This window comes from Podarcis erhardii (assembly GCF_964252035.2).
Source record: "Podarcis erhardii genome assembly, chromosome: 13".
Lineage (NCBI taxonomy): Eukaryota > Metazoa > Chordata > Lepidosauria > Squamata > Lacertidae > Podarcis > Podarcis erhardii.
In genome coordinates, this window is record NC_138502.1 from 5,135,337 (window position 1) to 5,158,571 (window position 23,235).

General features: G+C 54.1%; 1 protein-coding gene across 2 annotated transcripts in view; it reads left to right on the plus strand.

Moving 5' to 3' along the window:
- The window catches only part of ACIN1 (apoptotic chromatin condensation inducer 1), a 36,041-nt gene extending 14,072 nt beyond the window's left edge, over positions 1 to 21,969 (plus strand). The window contains exons 4-18 of one of the 2 annotated variants that reach the window (XM_081836584.1): positions 369 to 457; positions 578 to 1,846; positions 3,666 to 3,908; positions 4,045 to 4,145; positions 8,127 to 8,265; positions 14,170 to 14,215; positions 15,085 to 15,230; positions 15,326 to 15,481; positions 16,393 to 16,546; positions 16,656 to 16,801; positions 16,903 to 17,010; positions 18,198 to 18,305; positions 19,949 to 20,267; positions 20,693 to 20,793; positions 21,301 to 21,969. In XM_081836584.1, coding sequence (XP_081692710.1) covers positions 369 to 457; positions 578 to 1,846; positions 3,666 to 3,908; positions 4,045 to 4,145; positions 8,127 to 8,265; positions 14,170 to 14,215; positions 15,085 to 15,230; positions 15,326 to 15,481; positions 16,393 to 16,546; positions 16,656 to 16,801; positions 16,903 to 17,010; positions 18,198 to 18,305; positions 19,949 to 20,267; positions 20,693 to 20,793; positions 21,301 to 21,594 — 3,419 coding nt within the window. In that variant the 3' untranslated portion in view covers positions 21,595 to 21,969. Of the gene's footprint in view, positions 1 to 368; positions 458 to 577; positions 1,847 to 3,665; positions 3,909 to 4,044; positions 4,146 to 8,126; positions 8,266 to 14,169; positions 14,216 to 15,084; positions 15,231 to 15,325; positions 15,482 to 16,392; positions 16,547 to 16,655; positions 16,802 to 16,902; positions 17,011 to 18,197; positions 18,306 to 19,948; positions 20,308 to 20,391; positions 20,468 to 20,692; positions 20,794 to 21,300 lie in introns of those variants that run through there. The other variant, XM_081836585.1, reaches the window with a different exon arrangement.
- Positions 21,970 to 23,235: the final 1,266 nt, after the last annotated feature.

Consider the following 23,235-nt stretch of genomic DNA (forward strand, 5'->3'; position numbering starts at 1 on the left):
ATGGAACTCCCTCCCACAGGAGACGGTGAGGCCGCCCACTTGGATGGCTTTAGAAGAGGAGTGGACAAATTCACAAAGAATAAGACTATCAATGGCTACTAGCCATGATGGCTGTGCTTTGATGCCGTGGTTGGGGAGACCAATGCTTCTGAGTACCATTTGCTGGAAACCAGAGGAGGAGAGAGGGATCTTGTGTTCGAATCCTGCTGGCAGGTTTCCAAAATGCCTCCGGTTGGCCACTGCGAGAACACAGTGCTGGACCTTGTGTCTCTCCCAGCTGCCACCTGAGCTTCCCTTGGGGTGGCCTACCTGGCGTGAGAAGCGATGTCTGGCCTGACCAGCTGACGGTTCTCCCCTTCCTTTGCTAGGCAAAAGCTGCATTGTGTCACGGGAGAGGGAAGAATCTGATGAAGAAGGGCCAAGAAGACCGGAGCAGCACCCGACCCGGGTCAGGCAGGTAAGTAGCCGCGATACAGGTTGAGGGGGTCAGCGTGGGGAGGTGCGTGTGAAGCATTTGCCCCAGGAGGGGCTGGTGCAGAGCAGCTGGAGGCATGCCGTGATTTGCTCTTCCCTTCAGGCCAGAGCTGTAAAGACCCCGGGAGCCGCCCACGCCCCAAGCAGCGAAGAGCGAGAGACGCCTCTCAGGAGTCGGAGGGCAGCCCAGAGGGCTCCTGTGAAAGAGGAGGAGGAAGAGGAGGACGAGGACGATGAAGAGGACGAGGAGGAGGATGACGAGGAGGAGGAAGAAGAAGCTGCCGCATTGCCGGCCAAACAGACGCCGAAGGGGCAGGCTGAGCCCGGCGCCCCAGCTCCCCTGGAGAAGGGCGCATGCCAGCCTTCCCTGCCCATTGCCCCACAGGCCCAGCCAAAAGAGGCCATGGCCCAAAGCCCGGACGCCCCAGTTTGCGGAGCGGCCGTGCCACTTCTCCCACCCTCAGAGGGCCTAGCAGAGGCTGAACCCGCAGCCCCAGAGTGCAGGGAAGAGCAGCCAGCAACTGTGACACAGGAGGGGCTCCAGGAGGAAAAGAGGGGCCTTGAGATGCCAGGGCCTCCAGAAGAGGTAGAGCCTGTCGAGGCCGCAGCCCAGCTGCCCGAAGCCTTAAAGGTGGAGGTGGCCAAAGAAGCAGGGCCTTGCCCAGAGGAAAGAGGGGCGACTGCCCCCTGCGAGGCACAAGGGGAGCAGGGGGTGGGCCTGGGGGGGTGGGGGGGCCCTGCGGTCCCTCTGCAGCCCCAGCAGGTGGTGGCAGAGGAGATCCAGAGAGATGAGGATCAGGAGGAAGCAGCTGAGGCCCTGAAGACTCTGGAGGAAGAGACAGCAGCTGCCGCCGCCGCCCTGGTCCAGGACTCCCCTTCCCCTCCACAGCTGACAGAAGCACAACACACCCAGCAGGATGACAGGGGCGAGGAGCCCCCTCCTCCTCTCTTGACCAAGGAGGCCCCCGGGCCCAGCCCTGCAGAGGACGAAGAGGCCCCCCCTCAGCTCTCTCAGCCATCTCCCCCCGCTCAGGAAGTCCCAGCCGCCGCTGCCAGCCCTGGCCCCCCGGAGGAACGACCTGGCCACCCGCCATCTCCCCTGCAGCGCCCGCGGGAAAGGCCTGCGGGCTCCAGCTCCTCCCGCTCTTCCTCCTCCGCGTCCAGCTCCTCCAGGTCCCGCTCTCGCGGCAGCTCGCAGCCTCGCTCCCGTGCCAGGAGGCCCCGCTCCGGCTCCTCCGAGTCGCCCGCCAGAAAGCGGCGGGCCTCGGGGTCCCCGTCCCGCTCTGGCTCCGAGCGGCACAGCAGCTCCTGCTCCAGGTCTCGCTCCAGGTCGCGGTCCCGGTCGCCTTCCAGCAGCGGCAGCAGCAGAAAGGTGAGTGCCCGGTTTCTTCCTAAGTCACTTGAAGGCAAAAAAAGCTGGGCTTCCCACACTGGATTATTGTGTCTGTTCAGGATCACAGATTCAGTCCTGGTTGGATAGCCCCATTGTGCAATTTTTCCAGAGAGTCAGAGTGGTTTCTTGAACACCTGCCCGCACCCCTCTTCCTCTGCCTAGTACTTTTCTCCTTTCCTGTAGGATTCGCGTCTTACATTATTACCACTTCAACCTGTTGAGGGCACCTTTCCCAGCAGGAAGGATTCAAATCCAGTTCTCCTCCACCTCAGCCCAGTCTTTTTATCCATGGGAGCCACCAGGGTTTTCGTGTGTGGTTCCCCGCCCCCTTCTCATTGTTGTTTTTTTAATTAGGGAAATGAGAAACAATACATTTGGCAGGTGTTTCAAAGCACCTTGTAATCAGCCAGCCCCTTGGTCATCAGTATAAGTGCCCTTTCTCTGTTATGGCGGCTTCCCCTAGGCCAGTGACCCGAGGTGTTGTAGGACTACAACTCCCATCCTCCTCCCCCCCCCCCAGCTCTGCCTTATGGGAGTTGTAGTTCAACAACATCTGGGCACCCCGAGTTGAAGAACGCTGCTCACTTACCAGGCTACAAGCAGTGTTCCCATACTTGAGATTATCCGCTGTCTGCTGCTGCTTAGCAGCCTTTGGGTTTCAAACAGTAGGTGAAGTTTCCAGAGCAGCAGGGCAATGTTTTTCTCCCCTGGAAACGTGCTCAATTCTTGTCCTTCCCTGACTTCTGGGCAACGAATGTGCTCCAACGGGGTGAAACAGGCCCATGGCTAGCAGCTCAGCATTTGATCTCTGTGTCTAGATGCTGCCCCCTGCTTAAATCACCAGAGCCTTGTTTGAAGCTGCTGTGAGACTGGGCATTTGGAGAGTGTCTGGCTCAAAGCAAGATGCTGCTTAAGAACAAACAGACATTCCTAGCTCAGGGCAAGCTAATCCGTGGGAGATCATGGGCGGAGCTTGGCCAACTAGAAGCTGCCAAGCTTCAGGCACCTACCACTTGCCTCTGGCCAAATTTTTCTGGTGTAAGGCAGAGCTTGCCTTGAAGAACTTAAAAATATGCATTGTAAGTCTTGCATGAAAACTGAATTTGCACCAGGCGTTTGAAACCCAGGGTGTGTGTGGAAGAGGGGTTTCTTTTTCTTCAAAAAAGAAAAGCAGCAATCCTGTCTCAGTGCATTATTTGTTTTCTTGTCCATATTTAAGGATTCATAACTTTAGATGCTGGGCTGTTCTGTCCACACAACCATTCTCAATAGCTGTTAGCTATAAAGCATATTCAAGGGCGCTGAGAGCTATGAGCCTCTTGTGAGCACTGCCGTATTGATAGTCATTTTATTCAGAGCAATCTAAAACTTGCTTTAAAAATCATTTGTGCTAGTAAAACAAAAACAAAAAAACCCCACCTTGCTGGCAAGCAGCTTTAAAAATCAAATAAAATACATGTGCAAATGGCAAACATCTTAAGAGGTGTTCCCTCTTTAATGGGAGAGCCAGGGCTTTTCTGAAATTAATACCGGCTGTGACACATTGGTGAATCATCATCTAAAAGCAAAGAAAGCATGTTCCCCCAACCTATTATTCTTTCTCAGGTTGCGGATTTAATCAATTAATTGACTGGCTCAGTTTACTTTCGTTTAATCCAGTCACAAGCTTGCTTCGTGATTGCGCCTTCCCCTGCTTGTGAGTCTGTGAGTCTTTCTCATTTCAATGCCGCCTTCCTCAGGTGGGCAGGCTGGAGCCGGCCATCTCAAAAAACCAAACCACCTGTTTTTCTGCTTTCAGTCCCGTAGCCCTGAAGCCTCAAGGGAAGGTAGCAGCTACCCCCCCACCAAAGAGACCTCCCCGACAGGGGAGAGCCCCCCACGCCACAGCCCCCAGACTCAGCAAGATGGGTCATCAAGCCCAAGGGAAAAGCGAAGAAACACCCTTCCCCTGCCTTCAGAGCCCCAGAGACACCCCAGCCACGGCCAGGAGCAGGAACAGCAGGAAGAGGAGGAGGAGATGGAGATGACAGTTCCAGAGCAAGTACGGAATGGGGGAGAGGAAGGGTTGCAGGGCGGGGTGTGCATCGTTTTTGGAGGGGGGGCGCATACAGGGCGGGGGAGGTCTTGAGACCCTCACCGTGTGGCCTCTTCCTGCTAAACTAAGCCTTTCCCCACAGGGCAGCCCAGAGCCCCCCACTCTAATGGAGGCCAGTGGCCTCGACAGCGGGGTCCCTGCCTCGGAGCCACACCGCCAGTCTGAACAGCGGCACAGCGAAAAGTAAGTATCCGAGGCCGAGCGACCCGGGCAGTGGAGGGCGGAGGCTGAGCAGGCCCCACATGCACCGCTGGGGAATGGGGCGCGTAGAGAAGGGAGCCTCCAGGGGCAACAGCGGGCCCATGAGTTCACGTTTGGCTTGAGGCCACGATGCAGCAATGCCACACAACGCAACATGTGACACAGGGCTTTGTTTGGCCCACCTTTGAGCCCCAGAACACATGGGTGGTCAGAGGCATGCGCAGAGCGGCCTGTGGAAGGGTTCCTGGGGGGAGAGGTGATATCATAGAGTTGGCCATCTGGCTCAACCCCCTGCAATGCAGGAATTTCCAGACGAATTTACTTGTTTTAGAAGTTCAGGACTGATACACTACGTATTTCTAGCAGAGCTTGGTTATTTCCCTAGCAGTACTTGTTAAGTTCAGCATGATCAGGGGGTCTCTGTCTGAACCAGGCCCTGTGCGCTCCTAAGGGACAAATACCTTGCTCAGTGCTGTCAGAGGGGAGCCTCTCAGCCCTGCACGAAATGCCATCAGGGAATTAACCTGGGACCTTCTAAAGACCGCTCAGTTCTCCTCTGCCCTTCCTCATGCACCTCACTTCTGCACATACAAGGATACTTGATTTCTGGTAGAGAGATTATGCTGTTACAGGTTTTATTATTCAAAAGTTTTGATTTTGTTAAAGTGGTCTGTGTTCCAAGGCTGAGGGGCTGGATGGAAACAGCTGGCACGCCTTGTTAGTGTCAAGGTGTCGTGGCTTCTGGATCTTGGTGGTGCAGGTAGATACTTCTGGTATCAGCAGAGCTGCTCCTCATCACCCTGGGCTGCTTGACCCCCCACTTCAGTTGGGCTAGGCCGGTAGTGTACACATGTATAGCGTTTAAGCAATTCCCATTCTGTGCTAGGTGCTGTACTCTATCTAAAGGCTACCCACCCCCCAAAAAGCAGCTGCAGTCTCTGCAGCAACATGCTCCAACAAAATCTCACTTCTGCTTGGGAATGGACCCGTCCGCTGGGCCAAACTGATGGTGATGGAGTTGCTTTTCAAGGGATGGCGAGGAGGAGAACCTCCTTTGACTGATATTGCACCATTGGGGTGGTGCCCGTTAATGTCTCAGTGGAACAAACACAGGAAATGAATTAACTTGGGGTCGGGGGGGGGGACAATGCAAATGGTTTGTAGGGCTCAGGTGTTCCAAAAGCCAGTGCTGCCGCCCAGTTTTGTTACCTGATAGTGGCCAGGATGGGGAGCCGGGGAGTCCCCCTGATGTTACTGGACTAGGTCACAGTAAGGAGAGCCGGCTGGATCAGGTCATTGGCTCATCTCTTCACCACCCTGTTCTCACAGTGGCCAACCAGATACACCTAAGAAGCCCAGGAACCCCCCATCATTATCCCTGAATAGTGGCCGTTGCTGACAGAGCACAGTTCCCTGTTCCTGCTGTAGTGGGCAGCTCACGACCCACTGCTGTGCTGCAGACAGGGCAGGGGAAGCTGTTCCTGTTGAACTCGTGCCTGTTGACCCCGCTGTCAAAGGCACAGACTCTCGAGATGCCAAGGACCCAGACCTGGCTGGGCTGCATCCTTGACAGCCAAGAAATGTGGAAGGCTTTGCCCATTCCCCAAATGTTGCCATTCCTCCCTTCGCCAAGAGAGCAGCCCACATCCCAAAAAAGTCTCTGCAGACTGGTGGTGTTCCCCCCCTTTCATTTCTGGGGGTGACAGGGAAGTGGGGTGTTGTGCAGGGATTGGGGGAAGAAGCTGCGATGCCGAGGCCAAAGCGTGGGTCGGGTGTGTGTGTGTGTGTGAAGGGGTGCGCGCCTCCTTTGCTGCTTGCGCTCCCCTGCAGCCTCTCCTCCGGTCTCCTCGCGTCCCCTCCTCCGCCCCCCCCCTGCCCTTTCCTCCTCCGCTATTTCTCCCCTCTCCATCCCTCCTCCTCCTCCTCCTCCTCCTCCTCCTCCCTCCTCCCCAAACCCTCCCGGGGGCTGCTGGGAAAGACGGCGGCGGCAAGATGGCTCCGCCGCCTGTCCGCGGCCCCGGTGCGCTCCTGACGCTGCTTGCGCCGCTCCTGCCGCCGCCCCCGCCCGGCCCCGCGTCGCTGCGGCGCCTGCTGGACTAGAGGCGGAGCGGAGGAAGCGCCGGCCGGGCCATGCTGCTCTCCGAGAGCAAGGGAGGGTGAGACGGGGCGCCCGGCCTGGCGCAGCGCGGCCGCTGCCTCCCTCCCTCCCTCCCTCCTTCCCATCCACCCATTCATTCATTCATTCATTCGCCCGTCCCCTCCTCTGGCCGGCCTTCGCCCGCCGCCCGCTCCCCGCAGTCCCGCCCGGGCTCCGCCGCCTGCTGCCGCGTCCTTCCCGGCCGGGTCGCCCCGCTCTCCCTCTCCCTTCCTCGCCTCCTTCTCCTTCCCCCGCCCCGCGCGCCTTGCTCTCCCTGCGCCATTCCCATCTCGCTCGCCTCCCCTTCCCTCCCCGCGCCCAGATCTGTCCCCATCTCCTTCCCGAGCCCTCTCCTCTCTCCCGTCGCCGGCCGCATCCTGCTCCAAGCTCGCTCCCCCCACCCCACCCCACCCCGCGCGCAAATCCCTTTTTCTCCCCTCCATTCATTCTCCCCCCATTCATTCACTCGCCTCCTGCCCCTCCCCCTCTTCCTTTCTCTGCCTCGCTGCTCCCTTCCCCCTCTCCTCCTCCTCCGGGCCCCTCTGCCATCCATTTTCTCTTCCATTCCCTTCTTGGCTTCAGCTCCCCTCCGTCCCTCTGCTTTGTCATGCCCCCACCCTTTCCCCAATTCTTCCCTTTATTTGACGGGGTCACTCTCCTCCTCCAGCAATCCCTTGCTTTTCCCCTTTCTGAAGGGCCCTCATTTTGCTGCATCTCTCTCTCTCCATCTCTCTCTCCTCTCGTTTTCTCCTTTCCCTGGACTCTGCCTCTACTCCCTTCCAGCTGGTCTCATCAACACCTCCCCACCACTCCCTTTGCTGTTTATGCAAATATTTCTCCTGCCTGCCCTCCTTTTTCTTCCATTTCTTTCCTCCTCCTGTTTGCCTTCCAACTGCACACTGGCTCTTTCCCTCCATCCCCTTCAAATTGCACGTGTCTTTCTTCCCCAGACTTCCTATTTCCCATCTCCTTTCCCTCTCTTGTCTGTCCTCTCCCCCCCTCCCCTTCCTCCCCACAGGCCTCAGTGGGGCAGGCGGTTCCCTGGTCTCTTATTAAGGACAGGCCTCTGAGGACCCATGGGGATGTTGTGATACTTTGGGGGAGGCTTTGCATGAGAGCAATTTGGGGGAGGGAGAGATTTGGTTGTGGGATTCTGTGGCCTGGAAGACAGAAGAAGCCGCCTTTGGTGACATTCTAGGGGTGAAGTGTGTCTATAAGAGCTTTAGAAGGGAGGGCTCATAATTTTGGAAAGTGCTTGTTATTTTAGGCATCTGTGGTTGATCTCTGAAAGGGAAGGGGCTGGGGCTCAGGGACTATCTTCTGACCCCTAACACCAGATGTGGGGGGGGGAGGGGTGTCTGTGCTTTGTGCATTGGATATCAGGAAGGTTCTCCTCATGTGCTCAGGCAGATTCACTGGTTCTGGGGCTGAGATTAAGCCGGGGGGGGGGGCAGCGGAGGGAGGTTCTTTGAAGGCCCAAATGACCTCTAGGAAGGTTACTGAGTGGGGGAGAAGCTAGGTTGGTTGGAGCATATTTGTTCACAAAGGTGGTTTTTTTTTGGGGGGGGGTGGCCAGGATGGAAGAAATGGGGGCTAATGGTAGCTAGAGGGAAAGAGACCCCCAAGGAGAAGGTTCCACTTGAATATTGTGGGGGAAGGTTCCACAGGGCTGTAAGAAGCAGTATCTTCCTGGGCCTCAGCCTTTTCCCCAAGGTGCTTTCTGTCTCTCTAGAAGAGATGGCCGTGTTTTTTGTACCTGGAAGTCATTCCCCCCACCCCACCCTCAACCACCCCCTAAGTGACTACTTCTCCCTCTCTCTGCACAGTGAGGAGAAGCAAGAGGTGCCCATGGAGCCGTCCGAGCCCCGACCAGAGAGCGAGGCCCCTGAGCCTGGCCCTGACGAACACCCCTCCGCGGAGCCCCCCGGACCCGACCCGGGCCCCGAAGACGAGGAGAAGAAAGAGGTAGTGTGTTGGGGCTCCGCTCGGCAGACGGGCAAGGGACCCCAGGGTGCAATGGGGCAGGCAGTCCGGAGGTCCTGTGGAAAGATGCCTGGGGGGACTTTTGCGGGGAGACATGCTTTAGAGAGGTCAGCCATGTACCCAGCTACCGCCGCAGGGTTAGTGGGAAAGGGTTAGTGGGTCTCTGACTTCCTGCAATAAAAGGCTGGGTGTTTGTTCAGTTCTTAGTTCCACTCCATAACCTTGGTGGGCAGGTGCTTCTAATTTAATCCCCTCCCCAGTCCAGAGCCTCCTCTCATCCCTTGTGTCCTGAAGTGCCAGGGTGCTGGGAACTTCTGGGAACACTTATTAGCTTTGGGGTTTAAATTATTATCATTTAAATCAACCGAGAAGCACGTTTCTAGCTTGGATCCTTATGTAATAAGAGTTGCATGAATGTCTCTGAGGAAGGTGTCCAGCGCTTTGGGGGAAGGGAGAGATGTCTCCAGCGCTCTGCAGAACTCCTTGACCTCCCTATGCACAGCTAGGAAAACCAGAATAAATTTTGTAAAAGTGGTGTGGAATAAATTATGCAAAACAAGAGGAAATTATGCAAAGATGCTCAGTTTGCATAATTTAGATGGGACTCAACAGTTCCACTTTCCTTGCTGCAGAATTTGGGTTTTCCGGGGGCAAAGAGTTCTGAATCCTGAGCATGGTGCACCACACTTCACCCTGCCTTAAATGTGGTGTAAATGTTTAATGCAAAATACCGTCTGCATGGATTTACTAGATAGTGACACACACATACCTCTTTCTCCCCATAAACTGGGCTTCCTACTGTCAGCTAGCAGCCAAACGTGGATTTTGGGAGGGTTAACTATTGATGTGTTTGCTGAATGTCATGTTATCGAAAGGTTCGTTTTGCCCACGTTCCTCCCTGCCCTGCATTTCCCAAATTTGACTCTTCCCGCCCCTGAGCCGGGGCATGAACCTGGCTTCTTCCATCTCCTCTGTTCCAAAGCGGGGTGGGGTGGGGGTGGGGTGGCGGCTCTCGGCTGGGGTGAGGCAGGGCTGTTTTGAGGACACACCCACGCACACGCACGTAACGCGAGCACACACATGCGAGACTGCTTTCTGTGCTGCTGAGAAGAGGGGAGGGTGGGGACAGGCCTTGCTTCCCCCTCACCCTAAAGAGAGTTTCCCCCCACAACCCCGTTGACATTCTCCTCTGGACTCGTTTGTTCTGATCCCCGTTTTAAAGAGGCTCCAATCCACCGGGAGTGCGAAAGAGAGAGTGAGAGAGAGAGAACCGGAGAGAGAGAGCACAGACGTACTTGAGCAGGCCGCACAGACAGGTACCCGAGGAGGTGGATGAGAGATTTGGAGGGGCCACAACATACTAGGCCTCTCCTGGGACCGTTTCCGCCACCGCTCTCCACTTTGTGGAAAGCCCTCTGGCTCCGTAACCACAGAGCTTCTCGTCTGGGAGCCCCACATGTGCTGTGGCTCTTCCTGATTCCGTGGGCCTCTTCTCCTGTCCGTCAAAGAGAGCACCATCTTGTCGTTGGGACCCATTCTGCCTTCGGCTGATATATAGTCAGTCTCCAAAATCTTAAAGAGCGCTGCTGTTGGAATCCTGCCTGGTTGACACTCTCAGCAAAAAGGTTCCAGGAATGTCAGGACTTTGCTGGGCACTCAGTCTCATGTTGCCCGCCTGGTGCTGTTTGGTGTCTTTTGCCGCCCGTTGAAAATGTCTACGCCTCCTTTCACCGCTCAAGGTGCTTCTGCTTCGTATGAGGTTGCCTTTAAGGACTCCGTTTATTCTGCGGTAGAATTGTCTGCCTCTGTAAACCAGACATTCTTTTGAAGTCTTCACTGCCGACGAAATGGTTATCCTGAGTTTCAGGGGCCTCTATTTGAGAGGAGACAACTCAAGAGTGCTTCCTTCATCACCTCGGGAGCAAAAGTCCGCTTTCAGAGACTCCCAGCAAGTTCTCCGTCACACTTGGCCATCTGCGGGAAGGCCCCGGCCCGATGATACTCAGCTCCTGAGAAGCTGCAGCAGTCCGGCAGCTCCTCCATTGAATCTGGGACTCAGCATCTTGAGAGGCTTTCCCCGAAATTTGAAGTTGGCCTCCCCTTCCAATCCTGCTGGTGTGCAGAGCTAACCAGTTTCCACAGCTCTCGTTGCTCGGCACGGGTTTTTCCTCACGCAAGGCCGCGTTTTCTCCGCCATGCCTCAAGGACTTCCACCTCCACAGAGTTCTCTGGAGTTGCCAAGAGTTGCCTAAGAGGACTTGGTTTATGTAGGGTTCTCTGGAGGTCTTCCCGGTCAAGGACTTGGCATTTGCTGCCGTCGAGTCGCCCTGCTGCCTGCCACATGGGCGCCTCTTCCGGAAAAGGACTGTCGATGTCAGCCGTCCTCTTTCCGCACGTGGACGGTTGCCCCATCACGAATTCCGTTCTCCATTGCTGACGCTTTCCGCCCGGTGTCGCAGAGCCCCTCGCCCGTCACGGGACTCTTGCTGCCATGCACCGCCGGTGGTGCTCAGCTCTCCATTGGCCCAGTCTCTGCCTGCCAAGAACTGATGCCTTAACCCTCCCCCCACCGCACCTTGCCAGTGGGGGAGGCGCTTCTGTCTCGCCCTCTCTCCTCTGGGACACTTGGCTCCGACCACCTACCAATCAAGCGCTAGGTTCCTACCTACCACCAACCAACCACCACCTCTCTTGTCACCCAACCCAACCAAGCACGCACCTTTCAGGCCAGGGAGGGCTCGTTCCGATTGGACCAGCCGTTGCCTAGATACAGCGCACACACTGAGGTGCGATTGGCTGAACAGAAGACCCTGCCCCAGGTGTGAGAGGGTACCTGGAGCACTTGTCCTAATTTCGTTGATTTTATTGTTTGGTTTAATTTTTTTGTTTAATTAATTTTTAAAGGAAAAAAAAAGTATCACTTGCAACTTTCCCCTGGGGTAGGCGGGTGGGTCATGTTTCAGTTTAAATGGAGGGTTCCCTCCCCTGCATTTATTTATTTTTTTAACGATGAGGGAGCAGGGGATCTCTGGGAAACTGAGGCTAGTTCCTGCCTATCAACCTGGTTTGGTCCAGCCCCCATCCTTGCTCAGACTGTGGGGTACGCTATCAACAGGGTGGTACTTGACTCCCAACCACCTGCTCCCTCCATTTCCTTGGGAACCTGCTGCTTGAGGAATAAAGTGGACGTAGAAAGGGATGCTAGCAAGCTGGCAGTTTCTGCTCACCTGGGATGAGGAGCTCGAGGGTCTTCCGGTGTCGCTGGACTACAACTCCCATCAGCTCTGGCTATTGGCCATGGGATGGCTGAGGCTGATGGGAGCTCAAATCTCTCGACATCTGGAAGCTCCCAGGTTCCCCTATCGCTGCTTCTGCACCAGCCTCTCGGGAACAGCATTTAACAATATTCCTTAATTGGCATCAGCGCCTCCTTTATCCCTGCAGAAGCCCAATTAATTAACATGGGGCTAAAGCTACATGGGAGCCTCCACAAAGGTTCCCTGTGGCTTGGTCCCAGGTCACCCCCATGAGATGTGAAGCTCTCCTCTCATGGAGGGCGCACGAATGATGCGGTTCCTTCCTGTGCCAGTGGCTGTGGTTAAGTGGGAGGGCCAGTCCTGGCCTTGCTGTCGCCTGGGCGCTTGGCTGCTGAGCTGCAGGGAAGCTGAGAGAGGCATTTTGGTGGCTTCCAGACTCCATTGCATACAATGCAGGCCTGAGAGGGGAGCAGAATTGTGGGAGAGGATGAGAACTCTCCTCTTCCCAGCTCAGTGCTGTTGACCAGAGACAGGAAGGCCATTTCCGCAACCCCTAGAAAGCCAAGCGGTGGAACTTTGGAAAGGCTTCTTCTTTAACAAAGAGAATCTGTGTCAGAAACAATGCAGAATCATAAGAGTTGGAAGGGACCCCCAGGGGCCATCTAGTCCAACCCCCCAACCCCCCCCCCCCGGCAATACAGGAATCCCAACTAAAGTGTTGAGACATAGTTACATGTTCTTAGCAGATGGTCAGTCTCTGAATAATTGATAATTGCCTGTTGCATCTGAGAACCTAAATACACATTGCGTCCAACAACCTTGGTGTCACTGCTGTGCCTAAGCCAAATGGACTCCATGAGGACTACAAGCATTGCAGGTACTGTGGTGGCTAAAATTCATTGCCGACACCTGGAATGTTCTTTGTCCTTTGTTCAAAAGCAGCAGTGGAAGCCTCTCTTATCCTGGACTTAACTTGGGCTGCCCATTTCGCCTTGCAGAAATAATGCCCATTGAAGTTGATCCTTTTCAGGATCTGCTTGTGCATATATTCCCTGCATTGCCCATTAATGTGGCACAACTGGCTTAAGAAAAGGAGAGAAGAGCCATCCATTTCTCTGCAAGGCGGTGAGCAACTAATCACAAGCCTGCCTTAAATTCTCACTGTAGCCTAGAAAAGAGTTAACAGCCCTTTGGGTTGTAGTATTCTGCGTGTGTGAAAAATTGGCAAGGTCTCAAGTACAGTAGGCCCTTAATTGGGCAGGATGGAAAGCTGAAGAGTTTTGTGTTAACTTGTGAGCTTGCACATTTTCTCACCAGAAGAGGCATGGTTTAAAAGCAAAATAATAAAGGTCGCCAAGCCTTGTTCAATAACTATCGTTTATTGATGCAAAAGCAGCTTCCCCTATCTGAACCATTCAAAATTAAAGTAATTAGAATAATATCCCATCCAGATTTGTCCTAATAGTTAGGGATTCTTTGTACCTGTGTTCTAGTACAGTGGTACCTCGGTCTAAGAACAATCCTGTTAACGAACGCTGCGGACAACGACCTCCGCAAAACCGGAAGTAGGTGTTGCGGTTAGCATACATTGCCACGGAAGCCAAACGGAAGCCGAACACAGCGGTGGGAGGCCTCATTAGGGAAAATGTGCACCTCTGTTCAAGAAAACTTTGGTGTAAGAACGGACCTCTGGAATGGATTAAGTACGTAACCCGAGGTACCACTGTAATAGAATCCTTAGGCCTTGGATTAGAGTGTATGTTGTCTCAATGCTACAGTTATTTAGTATTATCTACCTGTTTTGCAATTAAAACTTACATAATGTCAGAAAAAAATCATATAGATAGCCAGATAGCCAACCCCCTACATTAAAACAACCAAAAAGCAGCAGTAAAATAATGCCAGTCTTACATTTCTAAGATTTAAAAGTAGCAGACCAGACCAAATTTATAAAAGTCATATTGCATCTTCAGAACAAAGCTAGAAAGCTGAAGTTCTGGTGCTATCACCAAGAAGTCCTGTCTCTTATACCCACCCACCGAGACTAACTTACATTAGCTGAGCTTCCGGCATTGCAGGCGGTTGGACTAGATGACCCTCAGGGTTCCTTCTGTGATTCTAGGACAGAGAATGAGGCCTCCAGTGTCAATTGTGAGAGTCTGAGTAGGCTCATGGTCCTCTTGTGCTCGTGAGGACTCAAAACGTGTTGAGTCCAAATAAACTTCTGAGAGCTGTTCTGAGATGCAAAAGAGCTCCTGGTTTGTAATCTGCATCCTTTTGGCAGGGAAAGTGTGTTTCCCACGGACAAGCTGCGCTTGCCATACAGCTACCAAGGGGGGCAGAGTGAGGTGTAGGGGTTCTTCCGTCTCAACTTTATTCCTGAATCAGCAGAGGACCCTTGCCCAGCTCCCCAACTCCTCATCTGGGCCCCTGTTTCATTACTTATGCCCTCGTCTCTCCCCCCCCCCTCCCCCAGGTGTGGCGGCCACTTTCCAAACCCCTGACGCTGACCTGACTACCCCCTCTATGCGGGGCTTTCTCTCTCTCTCTCTCTTTCTCTCTCCTTCCCCTTCCTCCCTTTTCTCTCTCTCTCTCTCTTTCCATTCCCCCCTTCCCTTTTTCTCTGCAGGGTTCAACTCAGCCCAAGGCCTTCAAGAGGAAGATATCTGTTGTCTGTAAGTAAAGGAGCCCTGGTCCAGTGACCACACAGGGCATCTGGACATGTTGGAGAAGGGCGGGAGTTATCCTGGGATCCCCCCCTGCCGCCACTCCAGTGCAGTTCTGAGGGGAAGGGAAACCAGGAGCAATGAGCAGCCTTTGCTGCCTTTTCTGGGGTCACAGTGGATGGGTTTAGCCAGGTGAAAATCTGGAGAGGCATAATTCAGGCACAGCAGGTCGGCCTTTACCCAGGTTCTTGGTCTTAGTGAGGCCAGAGGGAATTTTCCCTTGCTGTTTAGGAAGAAACGTGTCGGCATGTCTTTCTGCCCCCTAGCCCAATTTTCTCCCACTTTCCAAAGAGAAGACCCAAGCTTCTGGTCCTCATGGTAGATGGCCACACCTGGGCTGAGTATGAGCGGTTCTTGGGGAAGTCTGCCTCCCTTGGAACTCAAGAAAGCAGATCTCTTTCTCTCTTTAGTGCAATATTAAGGATCGGTTGGCTGGTCACTCTTATTAGAGTAGTTTTTACAGGGTTTTAAACATTTACAAAGCTCCTTATCCTTCCCCTCCCCTGTCATCACTGCGGGGCAGAACAGAGCCATCATGGCAAGTAGGCCGGAGTTTGGAATGAAGGGTGAGGAGCTGGCCATATCTTTCCTAACTCTGAGCATGTGCAGAGTGCATTCCTACCCAAGCCGCCTGGATTTACAGAAGCATTCGAGACTACGCGTTAGCCCTTGTAGCTGTCCCGAGAGATGAACCTGAGGGCAGCAGGGGAGGGAGGTACCCTCTCTGCCTCCGAGGTACCATTTCACTGAAAAACAGGGCAGGCTGCGCCCCTGCGAGGGGAGGGGTCTTAGCGTTGGGTCTGCCCTCTTGATTTCAGCGTCATCGGTGGCCAAGGGCACAGCGGCAGCGACAAACAGTGACACAGAGGGAAGCCAGCCGGGAGGCCGGAAGCGGCGCTGGGGGGCCAGCACAGCCGCCACGCAGAAGAAACCTTCCATCAGCATCACCACAGAGTCCCTCAAGGTACCCTGGGCTCAAGGCTGTTCATTTTAGGCTCAGCGCAGCTCCTTAAATCCTGGCCTGACGCACCCCTCTCCCTTGGTCCCCCCCCCCAACAGAGCCTGATCCCTGAGATCAAGCCCCCGACGGGAGGGCAGGAGGCAGTGGTGGACCTGCACGCCGACGACTCGCGCATCTCCGAAGATGAAGCCGAGCGGCACCCGGAGGAGCCCCCCCACGAGAAAGCCCTCAAGATCTGCCGCACCGTCACACAGGTTTGTCCATCACCGGTGGGCTCTGGGTGGGTGTTTTGGCTCAGAAGCAGCTGCGGGAATGTGGGCTGGAGTGTCTTCTGGGTGGAACTGCAAGGGAAACCTCTGGGGCCTCCCCCTCCAGGCCACCGTAGGCCAGGCAACCTCCGCATTGTCTTGCCTGCTGAAGGTGGCAGCTGAGCTGCCTGTCTAATTGGCACAAGGGGTAGAACAGTGTCCCCTTGAAAATGCATACAGTGGTACCTCAGGTTACATACGCTTCAGGTTACATACGCTTCAGGTTACAGACTCCGCTAACCCAGAAATAGTACCTCGGGTTAAGAACTTTGCTTCAGGATGAGAACAGAAATCATGAAGCAGCAGCAGTGGGAGGGCCCATCAGCTAAAGTGGTGCTTCAGGTTAAGAACAGTTTCAGGTTAAGAACGGACCTCCAGAACGAATTAAGTTCTTAACCCGAGGTACCACTGTAGTTTTAAAACAACAAGGTTTTTCTTCTTTTCTTTCTTCCATTCGTTCCTTTTTGTGCTTCACGTCATTAAATTAAATTAATTAAATTAAATTAAATGCTGTAATTCATATTTTTCATAGTATAAGCAAGTAAGCACTACCCAGGAAAAGCTAAACCAAAGAGAGGTATACAGAGATAACCAACAGAGTCTCTCTTTCGATAGATCCATTTCCGTCAGTTGAGAACGAGCCGTGAGGTGTTGGCAGCCTTGGAGTCTCGTTCGAGGTGTTTACATATGAGATGAAGCTGAGCCAAGTCGCTCTCTAGGCCCATTGCCCTCGCCAAGCTCGTCCGCATGTTTTTCTGGCAACCCCATTGGGCACATTGCAGGCGCCGCTGCTGCTTCTGGTGGAAGCCCTCGTGTCTCTCCTGAAAAACACAACTTGTTTTTTCTCTCTCCCCCAGGTGGTGCCGGCTGAAGGCCAAGAGAACGGCCAGGGAGAGGAGGAGGAAGAGGAAGAGAAGGCGCATGAAGAAGAGCCGCCCGAGGCCCCTCCCGCTGCCGCCGCCGTAGAGGCAGTCGTGCTGCCACCACCCGTGGAGCACGAAGTGAAGAAAGGTGCGGAGCGAGGGACAAGAGGAGGCTGCAGGGGTGGAATGGCAAGCGGGGGCCGGAAAGTTGAGTTCCTGCTTCTTGAGCCCCAACTTCCCTTTGTCCCGCCCCTTAGTTACGCTGAGTGACACTCTGACGCGGCGCTCCATCAGCCAGCAGCGCTCCGGCGTCTCCATCACCATCGACGACCCTGTCCGCACGGCCCAGGTCCCCTCTCCGCCCCGCGGCAAGGTCAGCAGCATTGTCCACATCTGCAACCTGGTGAGTATGTGACCAGGGTGGAGAGGGGAGGGCAGCCCTCCAGCAGCCACTGATAAGAAGCCAGACCTGCCTTAACACCCCGGTGGCGTCCTTTTGCGCAGGTGAGACCCTTCACTCTCGGGCAGCTGAAGGAGCTGCTGGGCCGGACAGGCACCCTCGTGGAGGAAGCCTTCTGGATCGACAAGATCAAGTCCCACTGCTACGTCACGGTGAGTTTTCCACCCTGTCTCCCCCAGCTCAGAGGAGCAAATCCTTGTTTTGAACGCGAGTGCCCTGCAACGGATTGGCGGATGGCCCGGAAACGTTTGCGACAGAGCCAAGGGCCACATTCCCTTCTGGGGAGCCTTCCGGGGGCAAAGGTGGGCAGGGCAACCAAGGCCATCTTTGTCCTTTATACAGTGGGCTTAGGGACGCGGGTGGCGCTGTGGGTTAAACCACAGAGCCTAGGGCTTGCCGATCAGAAGGTTGGTGGTTCAAATCCCTGCTGGTCCCTGCTCCTGCCAACCTAGCAGTTCAAAAGCACGTCAAAGTGCAAGTAGATAAATAGGTACCGCTCCGGCGGGAAGGTAAACGGCGTTTCCGTGTGCTGCTCTGGTTCACCAGAAGCGGCTTAGTCATGCTGGCCACATGACCCGGAAGCTGTATGCCAGCTCACTTGGCCAAAAAAGCAAGATGAGCGCCGCAACCCCAGAGTCGGTCACGACTGGACCTAATGGTCAGGGGTCCCCTTACCTTACAGTGGGCTTGCCTCTCCGCGCCCTTGCAGTCCCCTCTCTGTCTTCCCTCCAGGCAAGTAGGAGGCATTTGTGACACATTCCAGCCAGGCAAAGCACTCTTGGAGGGGCCAAGTGAGGCCAGCCGTGGGGTATGGCTTGGGGAGAGTTCTGAGAGCCAGGCATATTATGGAGGGCCGCATTTGGACCCCAGGCCTGCAGGTCCCCACTCCTGCTCCTAGAGGTTCTGCCCCCCCGGACTGTTTTCAACAAAGTTCAGTTCCTTGTTATTTTGAATGTCTTTGATTGTTAATTTTTCTCACTGATAACTTCATCAAGCAGTCAAGCGGTGTATAAGTTTTGTACACAGAATAAAGCCAGGATTAGAGCACCTTTTGCCATCAGGAAAATCCTGTTCACTCTTTCTCCAGGAAAGGGTCGTAGCAGCCTTGAAGGTGAAAGACTTGCTTTTTGAAGAACTAAAACATAAATTTGAGAGAGAGAGCCATACGCAAGACTGGAGTGTAATGCAAAAGCCACTTGCGAACCTCGTCAAACGAACATTTTATTGGACTTGTGCTCACTTGGTGACAAATCCCTGCTCTAAAGCATGAAAGGAAACCAAACTCAGCCTTTAAAAAAAAATAATCTTCCTGCCTTTTCACCTCGCTTTTTCTTTTCAGTATTCAACAGTGGAAGAAGCGGTAGCAACTCGCAACGCCCTCCATGGCGTCAAGTGGCCACAATCAAATCCCAAATTTTTATCAGCAGACTTTGCAGAGCAAGATGAGGTATGAACTGTGAGGGATAAGGCAGAATAGAGGGCGGGGCTTGTTGCTCTCCGTCCCCTCGATGTCTCAGGAGAGGTTGTATGCAGTAAACTGGGGAGATGGGGAGAAGGAGCTCCATTTTCAAAAAAAGTCTTTCAGTTTACCTCCCCTTCTGAGAGATACACTGCTGGGCCAGGGCACTTGGGGCCGTCCAGAAAAGAGCGTTGCTGGATCAGGCCAGCAGCTTTCGAGCAGGACCTGAGCACAGCAGCGCTCTCCACCTTCTGTGGTTTCCAGCAACTGGTATTCACAAGCATTGCTACCTCCTACTGCGGGGGGCAGAACAGAGCCATCATGGCAGGTAGCCACTGATAGCCTTTTCCCCCATGAATGTGACCCATTCTCTTGTGAAGCCCATCCAAGTTGGTGCCCATCACAGTCTCCTGGGGATGTGGGCGCCACAGTTCAGGAAGAAGTACTTTCTTCCGAACCCTTCAACTTCATTGGAAGCCCATGATTTCTAGTGTTATGAGAGAAAGGGGAAAACTTTTCCCTATCCCCTTTCTCTACGCCACACATCATTTTAGAATCTTCTATCCTATTGCTTCGTCCTCGCCTTTTCTTTAAACCCCAAACCCCTAAACGCTGTGAACTTTCTTTATCCCCTCCATTGTTTTGCTTGCCCTTCTCCAAATCCTTTCCAATTTTGCAATATCCTTTTTGAAGTGAGGCGGACGGATGTCTGGCTGCGTTGCCCAGTGGTCAGGAGTGTTTGGGCTTGTGATCCAGCAGGGTCTGGAGAGGCGAAAAGCTCCTAAAAGTAGAACGCAGGAGGAGTGTAGCATCTTAAGAGGTCGAGGCTTCTTGTGGAGACAAAACTGAACCAAAGCAGAACTCCTAAAAAACCTGTTGGAGAATTCAGACTGGATGGAACAGAAATGAATGTCTTGCTTCAAGACATTTTCCTGTGAAACTCATTGATGTTGAAGGTTGTGGTGGCGGCCAGTGGGAGTTTTAGAGGATGGGGCCAATGTATGGAGGTTTAAGTCTGCCCAGGGATAATAGGCCTGTTGACGTGGAGTGGAAATTGAGGGTAAAGGCCTGCAATTTGCTAGACGGACATTGCCTGGCCTGGTGGGCGCATTTCTCAGAGCAGGACTGCTCTATAGGGGCAGTTTATCTTTCTATTTCCATTTGTTTCTTGCCCTTTGGCTCACAAGGAGCCTCCATGGCATATCTGAAGAGCCTGGTTGCTGGATCTGCCCAAAGGCCCATATCGGTGTCCTGTTCTCAAGGTTGCCAAGCAGCTGCCCCAATGGGAACCTAAGTGCAACAGCCCTTCCGTTTACGTTCCCCAGTATAATGCCTCTGACAGTGGGTGAATATCTTTATCCTCTGCTGCTGGCCTTACCCTCCACAAATTTGTCTTAATTCTCTCTGAAAGCCACCCAGATCTGTGGCCATCACTGCATCCCATGGATCAAATTCCTGTGCACTGACTAAAGAAGTCCTTTCTCTGGCCTGTCTCGAATCTTCCGACACAAAACTGCTAAGTGAAACGCAATGGAATAAGTTAGGGAATGCTTCTTGAATGGTCGGAGTGCCGGGCGTTTTAAGGAAAGCCAACATGTGTGTCTGATCTTCCTCCTCCTCCTTCTCCCCAGCTGGATTTCCACCGGGGTCTGCTGGCCGAGCGTCCCGCAGAAGCCAAGGCGGACGAGGCTCTCGCTCTCCCCGGGGTGGGCCTGGGCATGCGGGGGGAGCGCGAGATGTCGCGGCGCTCGGAGGCACGAGAGCGGGAGGCGGCGGTCCGGGAGCAGTGGGCCGAGAGGGAGAGAGAGATGGAGCGCCGGGAGAGGACGAGGGCTGAGCGGGAGTGGGACCGGGACAAGGTGCGCGAGGGGCCCCGCTCTCGGTCCCGATCCCGGGAGAGACGCCGCAAGGAGCGCCCCAAGTCTAAGGAGAAGAAAGCCGAGAAGAAGGGTGAGTTATATGGGCCCACAGGGTGTGTGTGTGTGTGTGTGTGTGTGTGTGTGTGTGTGTGTGTAAAAATTCTTCCTTCCGTGATGGATCCAGGGCTGTGTGGGAAGGTGCAGGCAGAACGCAGCCCCTTCCTTCCAACTCCACGATGCTGTGATTCAGCCTTCCCTCTGGCATTATCAGGCTGAGACATGAGTGTGACCGTGTGAATTTTTGAAATCTCTGCCTCGCCTTTCAGCAGTCGCCATTTTGAGTGGCTGAGAGCATCTGGTTGGGCCGAGGTCTTTAGGAATCCGAGGGAAGAAGTTCTGGGAAGCCGCCTCTGGCATGCAAAGTATTTGATCAATAACAACAACTGTAAGAATAAAAGTGTGAGGCTGCCTTCGCCCCTCTGAGGTCTCTGCTTCCTCCTCTCTCTCTGCCAACAGAAAAGGCCCAGGAAGAGCCCCCCGCTAAACTGCTGGACGACCTTTTCCGCAAAACCAAGGCGGCCCCCTGCATTTACTGGCTTCCTTTGACAGACACCCAGGTAAGAGACACGCTGTCCTTCAGGAACACCTGGGAAAGACAGCAGTATCATTTGGTGCTGTCTGGACTGGCGGGGAGATGGGCTGGCTTCCCCTGTCGGATTATCCTTGTTTATTATTAAGGGTGAACAAGCCAAGGAATCCAGAACGCCGGTCAAAATCTGCCCTTGCGCTCAGATCCTTTGGGACACTGGGTCAAATGGACAGCGGGAGGGTGCATACATTTCCACCTTCTCTGTGACCCAGAGGACTAGAAACTTATATTTCTAAAGGGGAAGAGATTCCCAGGACACAGGGCAAGCAGATATTTTATGCATCCTTTGTTTTTTTGCCCAGCTTCTGCTAGCCGTCGTAAAGAGCAAAGAGCCACGCTGCCTTTTCTGAAGGAAAGCTTGGTGATGAAGTGCATTATTGAGTCTGCCCGGCTCCGGGTACACCGGGGCTCCGCCCTCCTGGTCCATGGGGCTATTTTCAACCTCCCTTTTCTTGCCTGTTGTCTTCCCCTCCAGTACGTTCAGAAGCAAGCCGAGCGTGCGGCCAGGGCCCGGGAGCGAGAGCGCCGGCGCAAGGAGCAGGAGGCGGAGGAGGCCCGCCAGCGGGAGCGCAGCCGCCAAGCTGAGCGGGAGAAGAGGCGGGAGCACAGCCGGGAGCGCGAACGGGAGCGCCCCAACGCCACAGGAGGCGGGGCCAGCAGGGGGGGCGAGCGGAGTGGCCGGGACCGTGAGCGGCGCGAGGCGAAGGCCCGCCATAGTCGGAGCCGGAGTCGCAGCACGCCTGTACAGGACAGGGGGGGTCGCCGCTGACCTATTCCAACTTCTTTACTTTGACCTTCTGCGGGGAGGGAGGGGGAGCAGTGGCGGCACTTCCTTCCCCCTACCCCAAATCTAGCCCTGGTTTTTGGGGGAGGACTGGGACAGCCAGGGATTGGGCTCCCCCTTTTCCAGCAGCTCTTGCGAGGAGGGAGGGGCGTGCTCGGCGGATGTCATGGCTGCAGCAGGCAGGAGGGGCCTTCCTCCTCGGAAAGTGGGGCGGTTTTTATCCCCAGCCCTCCCGCTCCCCTCTTCTCCCGGGGCCAGTTCCCTCCCCGTTCATTTGTATTTTATTTTGGGAAAATCTTTTTTTTTTATTCTGATGAATACAGGAAAAGAGAACATAATAAAGAGATGGCGTTAGTTTTATACCCGCTGTGCGTCTTTCTTGTCGGGTTGGGGAGTCGAGTTCCAGAAGCTGCTCAGAGCAGGGTGTTTCTTAGCTGCCGACGCACCTGTGCAAAACACACACACACACACACACACACACACACACACCCCTTGCTAGTAGCACACCAACAGAGCTTGGCGATTCCAGCCTCTTGTGCTAAAATAGGAAAGGGCAATTTCAGAAACGGGGGGTCAAACATCTTTTTCCCCCTCCTGGGACTACACTGCTCCCTCCTGGGGCCACGTGTCTTCCGCCTGCATAGCCGTTAGGCAGCAGATGGTGTCTGAGAACAGAAGGCAGAGGCGCCACCACTCCTCCCAGTACCCAGATGGGATTCACTGGTGCCTTTGAACTGTCAAGAAGCCTTGCTGGTCTCCGAACAGCTTGGGCAAGGCCCAAGAAGTGACCTCAAGCAGCCAGGGGACACCTGGATCTACCCAAAAAGAAACCCGAAGATGAGAACCCAAGTTCTTTGCTTGCTTGGATTGATTTTGGAAGGGCCTCACAAAATCTTAGGGGAAGCAAGTTCCCCTAAGCTTACACAATGCATGCAAATACAATAAAACTGCACATTTCAAGTTGCGTTAACCAGCTGTCCGTGGTCCACATCTTGGGTGTTTGGGTACGTAAAGCTCCAACAAGAGAGACCTTAGTAGAGTGCAAAAATGGGAAGCAAAAGTCAATGGCTAGAACTCCCATATGCAGCATGGGAAGGGACTACAGGGGGGGCATCTAGCCTGACCCCATTTTGGCCGGCAGTCTTTTTGTTCCTCTCTTGGAATTGAATTTAAAAACAAGTTCCAGATATGGGATGATACATGTTGCGAAAGATAAACTATCCCAAAAGCCTTATGTTATGAAAAGTACCGTATGTTTTGCTCTATAAGACTCACTTTTTCCCTCCTAAAAAGTAAGGGGAAATGTGTGTGCGTCTTATGGAGCGAATGCAGGCTGCTATCCCAGAAGCCAGAACAGCAAGAGGGATTGCTGCTTTCACTGCGCAGTGATCCCTCTTGCTGTTCTGGCTTCTGAGATTCAGAATATTTTTTTTCTTGTTTTCCTGCTCCAAAAACGACGCGTCTTGTGGTCTGGTGAGTCTTATAGAGCGAAAAATACAGTAGTTCTGCAAGGGTTCCCTTCTGCCTCGTGGAGAACTTTGCTAGATGTTTGCCTTTTTTACTTGTCTGAAGAATTGCACAGTACTGGACGTCTCTGCTCCTCATTTTTTCTCAAATCAACACTGA